We start from the raw sequence: 13,386 nt of genomic DNA, 5'->3' as shown, positions 1-13,386 counted from the left end.
GAACAATCTAGGACAACATAGCTGAACTGGAAAGTGAGATGAATTGGAGAATTTTTCCAGTTCAACTATGTTGTCCTAGATAGTTCAAACTCTTCACCCTTTTGTGAATAAGCCTGTGTATATATTGTATATGCTTTATCTATCATATATTTTATGATTTGAATAGTATATAACAGAGAATATTGGAGGTATTCTTCAAACCTTTAACAATTCACAATATAGTCATTTTGTTGGGCTGTGTCTACCAGCAATGGCATTAGTTCTTTCCAATGTTCTGGCCTGGGAGTGAATAAAGAAAGCTATAGGTGTGTTGAGTCTGGAGTTATATGCTCAGCTACCCCCCACCCATTTTTAGCAATCTGATTAGGAATAACAAATAATGTAATGGCAAATTTCTAGTGAAGAGTGACTGGGGGCTGGCCATATTGAGGTCCAATGGACTCACTGTGGTTGATTTACTGAAGGCAAATAGGCTGTCAACTTCATAACGAAATGTGCACTTTGTAGGGGAAGTTTCCCCTTAGTTTATTGAATGGGGTGAAGCGCTGCTGACTTCCATCACCCAATCACCTGCAAGCAAAAATACTGTTTTTTATTATCCTTGCATGTAATTGGGTATTTTTTGCACAGTTAAATTTTACCACATTCACTAAGCTTAGGGAAACTTTCCCTGCAAAATATAATTAAATATAATTTCCCTTGCAAAGTTAACGGCCTAGTTGGCTTTAGTAAATCAACCCCATTCAGCTCAACTTTGAAAAATATTAGTAGAAGAAACTAGAAAAACTGTATTTAATAGAAGATGTACCCATCTACATTCCAGAGCAATTCAGTTTTTCAGGGAAAATTTCCAATTTCAACCAGCTGAAAAAACACTATGATGAGCAGTGAAGTGAGAAAAACATGCTGTTTTGTACACCTTGGTAAATTGCATTAGCAAAAAATGATTAAATCATGTGAAAATACTTCAACTTCTAGAAAATATGTCCCTACACAAAATCATTGTCAGAAAATATCTCTCTGTCAAATGCACCTTTATCATCACGCGGATATTTTAGAAAGCTGTGTGCTTTCATGAAGCATTTATATTAAATACATTTCAAGCGATCCGACATGTGATTGGATAACTCCATAGAGAAACATCACACTTTTCAGATTGTATCTTTGTACATTTCTGGATCCGGTAATAGCCTTTTTGATATAATATCAGAGCCGAGACAAGAGTCACCCATCGGTTATCAGGATTCCCAGCATGACATTTGAGCTGAGTTGCACACATCTATCAGAACAGATCCTGTAATCTTTAACCCTTCATTCTAGATCCATATCCATGTAACAATACAGAACTTCCATGCTCTGCACCAGACGTTCTTCAGAAGGCCTTTTCGTGGGTTTTCTCTCCTACAGAGTAAACCATTATTTTATATCCACACTCCCGTGTGTTTTTCTAGTTAAGTTATTGTTTGTGCATGTACAAGATCATAATATGCTCCTCGATTTGACAGAAGCTGTTGATGTGTTCCATACTCAATTATCCTCCCATTCTTCATGACGACAATGAGATCAGCATTCTGGACTGTGGATAGTCTGTGGGCAATCATGATACAGGTCCTTCCTTTCCTGGCTTGATCAAGTGCTTGTTGTACAACCTGAATGTAATAGAAGTTGTGTAAGTAATACAAAGTTACACCTTTTGAGACATGTAAAAAGGACACATTTTAGAAACATAGATCACCGCCCCCTATGCCCTGCTTGTTCCTGGTACCTCTTAAAGGAGAACTGTGAGGTGAGTAAAAATCACTTATCCTCATAGTCCGAGCCGACGTGTGATAATGAAACGGTCACACGTCGGCTAAATAGATTGGAAAGTGAGCGAACACATACCGTCACTCGCTCACTTCTCGATCATCTCCCCGCAGAGTGCGGTGACTGTCAGTCATGGCTCCCTGCAGGGATTCCCCCCTCCCCGCTCTGATCCTCAAGCGCTGACAGGCAGAACGAACGGGGGAGGGGGCGGGTACAGCTGGCTCTGCCTCTAGATAGGCAGAGCCCACTGTCACTCACGCAGCTGGGTGGATCTCTACAGTAATGTCGGGATCCGTCCTGGCTGCGGCGGTCTCAGTATACCGCAAGCTGTAACTTGTGATATACTGAGCTTTGGGTCACGGGAGGATGCTAGTATATGTCCTCCCGTGACCCTTCAGAGAACGATGGGGAAAAACACTTATGCCATAGTCCTTTTTTAAAGTAGAAATACATTCTTGATAAACAGCACATGTTCACTTTACTTGTGTACTGTATTTGTCAGAAAAGTATCAGCAGCTATATGGGTTTATGTATATAAGCTTTGACCATGATCAGGTCACCTACAGCTTTTCAGCTTCTGAAAGGTTCTCCCAACATGCATTCCCCAATTCTCACAACCTCATTCAAAATAGTATAATTTCAGGTTGCCAGAAAAGACATAAATAACGATTGCCAAGTTTCATTCTTACCTTTTCACTTTCGTTGTCCAGTGCTGAAGTGGCTTCATCCAGCAGTAAAAGTTTTGGAGCTCGTATAAGTGCCCGGGCTATGGCTATTCTCTGCTTCTGACCTCCTGACAGTTGTGTTCCCTTGCCCCCGACTGGTGTGTTATATTTCTGGAGACAGTATAAGAATTGTGTATTAGGAACTTGCTACATAGGTACAGTGTGGCATATGTAGAGCCAACTACTATAAAATCCATAATAGAAGTCACCAGCACTCGGTGTGCAAGAAGTAAAGTACTTTTTATTCAATTGTCACATGCGTCATACAGCCAACGTTTCGGGGCCACGCGGGGTCCCTTCTTCTGGGTGACACAGTGACCTTTCAAGGCCTGTATGCTGTATGGAATGCAGGTGATTTCGTATAATCCACTACTATAAAATGACACATCTGTCAAAGGTTAAGAAAGGATCTTTTTTTTTTTTACCCACCACTCCTACTAACACGGACATCAGGCTATTAATAGTAGGCTAACCAACCCAATCCAAAAAAATCCAATCCAGCAATAGCATCTTTCCAGGACTATTTTAGTAATAAGATTATGTTCAAGAGGGGAAGGTCCTACAGCCACACCCATAAAGCAATATGTAGACAAAAGAGACAGTTGCGAAGCCAAAAGGCTAAGGGCTGGAAGCAAGATACTTTGGATGTCCTGACAGTGACACACTTTTGACAGAACATTCTTACACAATGCACAACAGTAATGAGTGTGAAAAGAGACCCCAAACTGCATTTGTGCACAGGGACCCCCTGCAACCTACGTTTTGCTATGATCAGGTAATGCTTTAAAATCTGGCCTGCCATCTATATTTAAAAGCACAGAGTTTTACATTTCTGATTTACCTAAAGAACATTCTCATAGCTATTATTATTTACCTCTGGCAGCTGTTCTATGAAAGTGTGAATATTGGCTGCTTTGGCGGCCTCCTTTATTTCCTCCAAGGAGACCATACGGGAGTTGTCCCCATAGGCAATGTTCTCAGCAATGCTACAATCAAACAGCACAGGTTCCTGGGACACGATGCCTATCTGAGATCGGAGCCATTGCACGTTTAATTGCCTTACATCGACATTATCAAACATCTGAAAAACGAAAAGGGAAATTGTATACTGTTAGTAATAACGTTAATAATAAATTAAATAATGTTACAAATCATTGTAAACATAGCTGTTCAAAGGGCATAGTTTCTAAAGGGTATCTGTAGTAAACTTATTTTTTAGAAAAATTAGGCATGAACAAAAAATGATTATGTAGGTGACTATGATCATCTTATTATAAATCATCTTATTAAAAATTGATCAAAAGTTGGTATATAAATACCATGCACTATGAATTGATTTTTGATGGGAGAGGGGGCACTATGTAATAAGTGGAGCTTACTCCTGAGTGAAAAGTCCGCTTTAACCTGTGTTCTCTGTAATCCCCTGCATGCAGAATCACAGACTACTCCATTAGGGTCAATAGGAGCATTATTCATAAAGTCTATGTTGAGCAATTTCCTCTGAGCAATCAATTTCAATTACCAAGCCAAGTGTGAATCTGATTGGTGGCTGTGAGAAATGTTTTAATATTAGCATTGGCTTCTGCACTGTGTGTTCCAGTATCACCAATCGATTTTAACAAATGGTACTGGGATGGACTAATGCAGTACAGCAATACATCAAAAAAAGATTAAGGGGTCTATTCACCAAGCTGCCGAGGGCAGCCGAGTGAATGACCGATCTGAAGTGAAGTGAGCCGAACGCTGTTCGGCTATTCACTTCAGGCTGGTACGGCTGATTTCAGCCGTACATCGGCTGAAATCAGCTGTACATGGGCTTGCTTCGAGTGGCTTCGAGCATGTTCGACCCGAAGTGCAGGAGTTCGACTCAGCCGATCCAACATCTGGATCGGCTGAGCCGAACCTCCGGCAGGCTTCTCACTGCTGTTCGGGCTATTCTGAAAGATGCCGAACTTGGGGCTGAAGCTAGCCGAAGGATCGGCGGAAGCTACGGCCAGATCCTTCGGCAGCTTCGTGAATAGACCCCTAAAAGTACTTAGACAGATAAGCTGTAGCTTGGAGGTATGGAATCCAAATGGCAATGACCAAACGTGGCCATGTGTCCATATAGTTCAATGATGTCACCAGCATCCCACCCCTTTTTTTAAAAGCAGCTGCGTGACGGCGAACGCCCCAGCGGTTTATTCCAGTACTTCGATCCAAACCTGAGCCTATCCCTGTTAGGGGGAATTTAACACTAGACATGTTTTAGGTTAGAAGCATTTTGTAGATCTTTGTGAACTTAACTTGTTTTCAGTACCGAATACCACCCATATTGGAATCTTAGAACTGAAGACATATTGATTGAGATTTCAGTTCCTTTTTACTTTGATAATCAGTTTATATTGCCTGCCCTTTGCAGTGCCCTTCACAAAATGATTTTTTCTCCTGAAATTAAACAAAAAGGCTGAACTAAGGGTAAAATGTAGCTATGCTATATGAAGTACACCATGGCGACAATTTTCTATGTAAGTGAATATTTTGTCAAGTCTGATGGAAGCAGAATAATTATATTTTGACATAGTGGCCAGCTCATTAGGGCTGTGGTAGCTAATTGTAGCATTTATAGAGACCAAAGTGAACCTTTATAGAAAACAGCCATATTGCAAATCTATATATGAGCCATATTGCAGACATATGAGTTTCAGAAAACAATAGTAGCCCCCAGTCTCACCACTGTCCCTTGGAGGGGATCGTAGAACCTCTGTAGAAGCTGAACAGAAGTACTTTTCCCACATCCACTGCTGCCCACAAATGCCACAGTTTTTCCACTGGATATTTGGATAGATAATTCTTGGAGCACTGGCACATCTGGACGTGATGGATAATTAAAGATGACCTTACGCAATTCTAAGTTTCCTTGATATTTTTCCTATTGGTAACAAAATAAATTGTAAGACGATTCCATTCCATAGATCATTAGAACAGTCATGAGTAAGAATTATTTTCCTTTTTCAGCTACATGACTTACCAGTTTTTGCCCTTGTTCACTGTAGCTGTCAATAGCTGGCTGACTATTGAACAATACAAACAGATGGGAAGCCGCTGACTTGGCTTTAGCATAGTCGGGAGCAAATGACAATGTCTGTCCTATGGTTATCGCACCATATGCCAGGAGAGAGAACACACTGTAAAGAAAGATTAGCATGCATTTTTAAATAAGAGGTAATATTTGATAGGACAGTGATGGATATCCAGATCACGAATGCTCTAACTTTATTAAGAAGACCAATGATGGATCAGGTTGCCTGAGCCTGACCTGACTCTGACACTTGGGAGTCCCAATGTGGAAACCCTGCTCCAAACAAAACTTTTTTTTTTCTTTTGGATAGAGTTAGGTTGGAACTTTTGTCAACTGTTTAATGCACCTTGTTTGAGAGCACGACAGGCACTAAGGAGAAATCTCTTGCACAATATGTGGACTAGATTTGGAAACATTAACCTGCTCCCATGTTTTGTCCAGTGTTTCAAAACTTTTTCTAAAAAATATTATTAGCACGTGAAATATTTTTTTAAATCTATTTTGGTCATAGCAATTGGCATCACACAATACAAGACCTTGGTGTCAACAATTTAGCCGCCATGTCATTTTTGCCCCACTGCCAACACTTGGTAGATACAGTTACTTTGAATTGTCCACATTTCTCAAAGTGAACCTGGTCCAGGCTATGGACATTTTAAAATTTATATATTTCTAAAAGCAAATGTGCTTTAAACAATCCATCTCTAGCTGCAGACACTGTGAAGCAATTTATGCTCAAATTTACCAGCAGAAGCACAAATATTGTCCAATTCCTTCTGTTAACAGCAATGACTCAGTAGCGTTCCAATCTTTAAAGAAGACACAGAAGCTCTGGGAGGGGGAGCAGGGCGAGCTGAACTGCTAAGAGAACAACTTCATTGGGTTCTGCTGTGAACTTTACGATAAAGTGTTCCACATTGCCTGCAGCTAATAGCACAGTGAGGGCTTGTTTTAAAGCTCATTTGTGCTTGTTGAGGATACGTAAATACTTGCATGTCCATATCCTGGCCAAAGGTTCCATTTACCAATGCTCTGAGTAAGATCGTTATTGTCTTGAAGACCAGCTGAGCCTTTAATTAAATCAAATAAATATTTTCTAGGTGCATCAAATTCTTACATTTTAGTTTCTTTAAAAAATCAGCTAGAGACAAAGTGTAAAAGTGTGCCCCATGCCAGCATGCTGAAGAAAAGGGCCCTTACCCTCTGTTTGGAAGCAGCAGTCTCTTTGCAGTGGTGCAGAACACCCCTGGTGTGTCATAGCTAGAGCTCTCCATTCAGCAAAGCTGACAAGTCCAGCTGATTGAAAAGCTCTAGATGTAAACCAACAGAGAGACTGTTGACATTTGCAGGGACACCACTGCTACCACACTCACAGCGAGGGCACTTCTCTTCATCATGCTGGCAGGGGGCATGCTTTTTAACCCAGGTTGTGGCTGGTTTCTAAAGAAAATGACATATTTCATTTTGATGCACCTAGAATGTATTTAGATGATTTAAACTGAAAGTTCAGGTAGGATTAAAAGAACCAATAGACAGAAGATGGCAAACATTTTGGGCATGTGAAGTGATATTTCCATGTTTGTATGTAGACACTTCTTCTTCCATATGAGGCAGTGAGTTCCAGACCCTAACCGCGCGAACTGAGAAGAACCCCCTTCGCCCCTTGTGTTCGAATTTCTTTTCTACCAGTTTTAGGTGGTGTCCTCTAGTCTTTTTTACCACATCCACAGACCTCCCTCCATCCAGATCTCTACTTACCCCCTCGTAAAAAGTCAGTAGGTTAGTCTGACAGGAACGGTCCTTCCTAAACCTATGCTGGTTGTCATTTATTTTGTCATTTTCCTGCACGAATTCTACTAAGTGGTCCTTAATCATTCCCTCTAACAGTTTACAAACTACCGATGTAAGACTAACTGGTCGGTAATTCCCAGGTTGGCATCTTGCTCCCTTTTTAAATATTGGAACTACCGTAGCCCTCCACCAGTCACTCGGAACTCTACCAGTCATTAGAGAGTCCTTAAAAATGAGGAATAATGGTCTAGTTCTAACCCTGCTTAGTTCCTTAAGTATCTTGGGGTGTAGATTGTCCGGTCCCAACGCTTTATTTGCATTAAGTAGACTAAGTCTTTGTTGTATCCCGGGTTCCGTCAACCACTTGGCTATATTTTGTGATGAACTATGTGTTTTATTATCGGTGTCAAACCCGTTTCCCTCCTGAGTGTATACTATGTTGTCCTAGATTGTTCACTTCTCCTGTCTTCTCCAAACTCTTCACCCTTTTGTGAATAACACCTGTTAATGAACAGAGGAATTTACAAAATACAATAAGATACTTACAGAAATACATCTTCTGGAGTCATCCTGCCATCTTCAATCAGAAATGCTCCAAAGCGGTAACTTACAGCATAGGTGAAATGTATGAATGATTGACTGAATGCAAAACAGATGCCATACACTTGAGCTTTACGCTGAGCGTTCCTAAAAACAACAGTTTAAAAAATGACCATAAAAATTTTATTTGGAAAAATGAAAAAGGAATTACATATCACTAATCTTTTCAAAGGAAATTTCTGACTTCTCTATTACACACTGGGATACCCAATATTCAGTAGCACATTTTGAAAAAAAAACTGTTGCAAATGACCAGGCATTGTGTAGTGAATGTTCATTAAATCTGCTGACGCAGGGCATATTTTTTCTTTGCATTTGATAATGAAAAGAAACAAAAGGATTCTACAGGTCAGATTGTAAACTGGTGAATCCATTAAATGCAAGTGGCAGCAGAAATGTATAAACTTGCAGAAAAGTAAACCATTGGATGAAAAGAGGCAAATGATCACAACATGGGCTCTTTCTTACCCTATTACGCTTCTATAAAGAGGTAATTAATTATTTCATATGAGAAACGATGACTTGTTAGATCTGCAACCATGGGGTGGCACAGGAATTGTGACCTGTAAACAATACACTCCCAGAGAGAGGAGCGATCTGTGTTTTAGATTGGAAAATGTTCACTGCAATACTAATAAATCAAGTAATAACTATAATAATCTGACCTGTAGGGCTTTTGTAGGCTTTCAGAGTACATCTCTTCAAAGGTTCTCTCCCTAGTCAGTGACACGACGGTTCGGATGTTATCCACGGCTTCCGTTGCAATCTGATAATTTAATCAAAACATAGTTTAAATTGTTAAAGCTGTTATTTAATTAGTTTGTATTTTGTACTAAAAACATCAACATGTTGTTTAGAAATGTTTCCCTGTTTCTTGGCATACTCAGCTCAACAGATGTACTATTATATACACACAAATCTCAGTTTTTCTCTGTTTGACACATTTGTACTTATAAATAACACAACAGGATGTGATTAAGGAAATATTTATTTACATTAAATTTCAAAACCGCTAACATAAATGACAAATGTGAATGTGAAGCCTGGTTGCCAGCAAAGTTAGATTTCTGCAGCCAACATGGATCATGGCCTGGTCTACATATATTAATGTCAGTTTAATCTTCCTGTGTAGAGTAAAAGGCCATGAATATCTAAATTCCTTTCTTTGCATCAAGGTAATAATGGTGTTCAAAATCATAAAACAGAGAGTGCTGACCATGTTAATCATTAGAATTATAACATAAAGACCAGTCTTTCAGCCACTAGGGGTTGCCACATCTCCGGATTTTCCTATTACAACATTTGTACCATAATCTCATGCTATGCCTACCAGTGCCATATGGTGGAGTCTGTCATTGCTTTTTGTTGGCAGAAGAGGGTTCTGTGCACTTACAGTAGCTAGTTCTACCACCTAAAACTGAACTTCCACCGAGTAAGGTGACAGTTTGCTCCATTCATCTGCAGCTACTACATTTCTTCTTGATAGTGTTATAATAAGGCAAGCCAGTAAACTGAATTAGCAGACAGTATGCAAAAAACTGCTCAAGGTTGCAGGAAGTTTAGGTTTAGCCCTGGTTACAGGAGTCAAATCTGAGAGCTGTCTTTGCCAACTTGTTATTGAAAAAGCTCCTCTGCTTTTTTTTTTTACTAATCATTCCTTCATCTCTATGTGAGTCACTAACCTGACATAAGCATGTGCATGTGAAGGGTTCAGACACCTGATATACATATTCATGTCAGCGACTTCTTAAGTAATAAACCGAGTTTAAGGATGACAGAACCACAACATGCACCTTCAGGCACAATACAGAATTGGCAGTTTCCCAGTTTGTATTCCTCCACTATGGAAATATCAACTAGCTCTTTTGGTTGGAAGCCTGACCTGACCGGACTTCCTCTTCCATTTTGTTCCTCAATGTTGGCTAGTGAGGCTGCTCATCACAGTGATTGGCTGATATTAAGACAGATTCAAATATCAAACACTAGCTGCTTTTAAAACGGATGTATTTTTTTTTGGGAGTTGATAAGCTTTCCTAATAGAATTTAATTTTATCCGCCCCTTTGCATGTCCTAAACCTCCCTATTGGTCCTTAAATTTTATGGACAGCTTTACTGACCAATAGGGAAGCTAAGACGGTGAGAGAGGACGAGCCAAACTTCATTTATGCAGAAAACATGGAGATTTTTACTTGTAAGGTTTCATTAACTGATGCAATATGCATATCAAAGGTCATTCATTTGATTTACATATGAATGCAATTCCCAGCTGTGATTTTGACATCCAGTAATTGCCAGTAATAGTTAAAGGGAGCGGCAGCAGCAGGAGAGGAGCAGGACGGAAGGCATTTGTCCTAAAAACTTTGTAGAAGTTTTTTAGGACATATCTCTTACATTCAAAATCCTAATGTGGTTAATATTCAGCAGCTGTAAGTTTGCTCTGTAGAAAACTCACTTTAAAATGTAAGACTGTAGATTTAATGGCAGCATTCCTAGAACATAGAACTGTAAAAGCAAATAGTGCTTGCTGGCTATGGATGGCAAAAAATGTCTACCATTACCTTTCCAGCTTGCTGAAGCTGTTTTTTGTCTTGATTAGCAAAGCCAGTGAGTGCTCTGAGCTCAAGAAATCCAGAAGCAATGAGGACAGGAGTGAGTGCTAGAATCAGCAAGGACAACTCCCAGCCAAAAACTAGAGAGATTACAAGGCAGAGTATCAGGGCAGCAATGTTTTCTGCAATCAAACCAAGTCTGGAGCCAGTTGCCTAAGAAAAGAAAAAAAAGTAGAATTACATAATAGCAATAGCATAAATATTCAAATTAGAAAATCCTAAATCAAATGTACTGTATGTTATAGGTATGCTGGCATGTTATTGGTTGCTGGGCATGCACAGGTCCTAAAATGGAGACACGCCGTCTCTGTTGTAAAACCTGTGAGTGCCATGTGACCCCGCTATCTATCTACACTGTATATAGGCACACTGTGTGCCTGTACCAAATCTGACAAAAAACTGAGCATTTGAACATATTAGTTTGTTTTTGTTGCTGGCAAGCCTGAAAGTGTGCTGAGGATTCCTTTTGTACAATGACACACATATATACTTATTTATATACACATGAAAGTTGAAACATCAAACAGACAATCATTAAAACCATTAGTACTTCCATCTCATCGCAGATTATGCATTTATTATTAATAAAAAGCAGACATAGCGATCTTACAGTTTGTATCTGAGAAGCGTCAGTGGCAAGCCGTGTGGTTAAAGCTCCTGTGCTATTTTTCTTATCATCAAACCAGGATACTTCCTTTGGAGAGAGAGAAAAGAAAGTTAGAGTATAGTATCACCTATATAAACAGATAGGGCTTCTTTTAATTCCATACAAACCTGGCGTAACATTGCTTTGAATGCCATGTGTCGCAGGCGCATAGTGAGGACTTCCCCTGATCTTCCAAACATAAATCCCTGCCAACACAGATGGATATAGAAAATTGTAATATAAAAGATGCAGTAACTGAATTTTGACAAATACCCCCCTCTACACACTTTCATCTCCATAGGAGAGACTGTGTATTTGAATTTGTGTCAGTCACTCCTGACCTCCAACTCATCTCTCTTTCATCAAACACTTCTATCACTCCCTTTGTCAGCTTGAGATTTCAGTTGTTGTGTATATATCATTATTACTTACATTTCTGAAATTCACCAAACTTTTGCCCTTCCTGAGGGATCAGCATCCTCATTAATGTCTGAGAGAGGTGAAGCCACACCAGCTGCTACAGGAAGAACCAGAGGAGGAACTGGTGTCACTGTGATGTCACAACCTTCTACCCTGGAGAAGTTCACATCTTGAAGGAAGTGTCCAGTTTTCTGACTTCCTCTCCATTTGAGAATCACCCAATCCCCACTTAGACTGCACACAACAAATCCTACACATCCCCTTATTTCTCACATTTACTTCAGATGATGACAGTGATTACCTGTGTAAAGTATGTAAAGAAGGACGTCACACCAATGAGAGTAATTATGAGGGAGTAAATGTTAATTTGTTGCTGAATCAGTGCAGTATCATTAGTTTGAAATATCTACAAAGAAAATTAAAACAGTTAATATAGAATGTGTATGAATAAAATGAAAACAAACATAAATTAAACAATCTACTGCTAAACAGAGAAATAACAGTTACTCAGTTAACTTATACAGATAATCTATAATCATTTCCAAGCACACTTTCCTTCTGATCACAGAGCAATGTATACGCAATTAGGGAATGATTACTAAATTATTAGATTTGAAAGAAAACCTGTGCTAAAAAAAAATTAAGGCCACTTTCACACTGATTGGGCTGTGAGTCACCGCTCCCTGCAGGGATTCCTGTCTCTGCCTCTAGAGATGCAGAGCCAGCTGTCAATCAGCCATCGGGGTGGATCTCGACAGTATATGAGTTTTGGGTCACTAGAGGACATTAGTATATGTCCTCCTATGACCCTGAAGAGAACTATGGGCAAAAAAAGGTTGCACCATAGTTCTCCTTCAAACTGATCATAAACTCTTAGAAAAATTTTTTTCAGAAAAGTGTTTTTTTTGTCATTTTAAAGCAGAGTTATAATCATTTTATAACTAGGTCACCCTCCCACTTTGTACTGTTTTAAAAAAAACAGCTGAAATACATCTTTATGAGCGATCTTGGCTCCCTGATCCTTCATTGGCCTGATCCTTCCTAATTACAGCTGCATCAAGGGACAGAATCCGTAGAGGTAGAGGACCTGATTAGCTACCTCGGCCTATGCAACCATTCTGTGCCTCTGCCTTACACAGTCTCTTGCTGTAACTGCAAGCAAGAAGCAGTCAGGAAGGAAGATAGGAGGAAGCCAAAACCACTCACATATTAACTATTTTAGCACTGTCCAAAAAAAGTCACACAGTCTAATATTTACTTGGACTGTCTTTAGGTTTGATTACAGAACCCATTCACCGTGGCATTGTTTCGATAAACTTGTGCAATGTCACAACATTTATTTTCATCCAGAGTTGCATTTATTTTTCACCAAGATCTTGTAGTGATGATGGGAGAGTCGGGCTACTGCATAAAGTCTTCTCCAGCACATCCCAAAGATTATTAAAAGGGTGAAGTTCTCGACTCTGTGGTGGCCAATCCATGTGTGAAAATGGTGTCTCATGCCCCCTTAACCACTCTTTCACAATTTGAGCCCGATGAATCCTGGCATTGTGCCATCAAGGAAGAAGAAATCCATTGATGGAAAAACCTGGTCTTTCAATATATTCAGGTAGACAGCTAACCTTATTTTTTGGGGACATAACACTGCTGTACCTAGACCTATTATTCAATGGAAAGCTTTGACCTATTTGCTTAGCTAAATCCAGGTGGTGGCTTATTTTTTTGCAC

The 13,386-nt window shown here is 39.7% G+C and overlaps 1 protein-coding gene across 2 annotated transcripts in view; it reads right to left on the bottom strand.

Moving 5' to 3' along the window:
* Positions 1-1,387: 1,387 nt before the first annotated feature.
* Positions 1,388-13,386, bottom strand: part of ABCB5 (ATP binding cassette subfamily B member 5) — a 169,803-nt gene continuing 157,804 nt past the window's right edge. The window contains exons 16-26 of one of the 2 annotated variants that reach the window (XM_018576330.1): positions 11,960-12,064; positions 11,367-11,444; positions 11,203-11,286; positions 10,542-10,745; positions 8,649-8,749; positions 7,930-8,070; positions 5,542-5,698; positions 5,245-5,442; positions 3,406-3,612; positions 2,496-2,642; positions 1,388-1,649 (exon numbers count right to left, since the gene is read on the bottom strand). In XM_018576330.1, coding sequence (XP_018431832.1) covers positions 1,452-1,649; positions 2,496-2,642; positions 3,406-3,612; positions 5,245-5,442; positions 5,542-5,698; positions 7,930-8,070; positions 8,649-8,749; positions 10,542-10,745; positions 11,203-11,286; positions 11,367-11,444; positions 11,960-12,064 — 1,620 coding nt within the window. In that variant the 3' untranslated portion in view covers positions 1,388-1,451. The remainder of the gene's footprint in view (positions 1,650-2,495; positions 2,643-3,405; positions 3,613-5,244; positions 5,443-5,541; positions 5,699-7,929; positions 8,071-8,648; positions 8,750-10,541; positions 10,746-11,202; positions 11,287-11,366; positions 11,445-11,959; positions 12,065-13,386) is intronic. The other variant, XM_018576331.1, reaches the window with a different exon arrangement.

The sequence above is a fragment of the Nanorana parkeri genome, unplaced genomic scaffold, assembly GCF_000935625.1.
Source record: "Nanorana parkeri isolate BGI_ZX_2015 unplaced genomic scaffold, ASM93562v1 scaffold64, whole genome shotgun sequence".
NCBI lineage: Eukaryota > Metazoa > Chordata > Amphibia > Anura > Dicroglossidae > Nanorana > Nanorana parkeri.
This window is presented reverse-complemented; position numbering and strand designations above follow the sequence as displayed.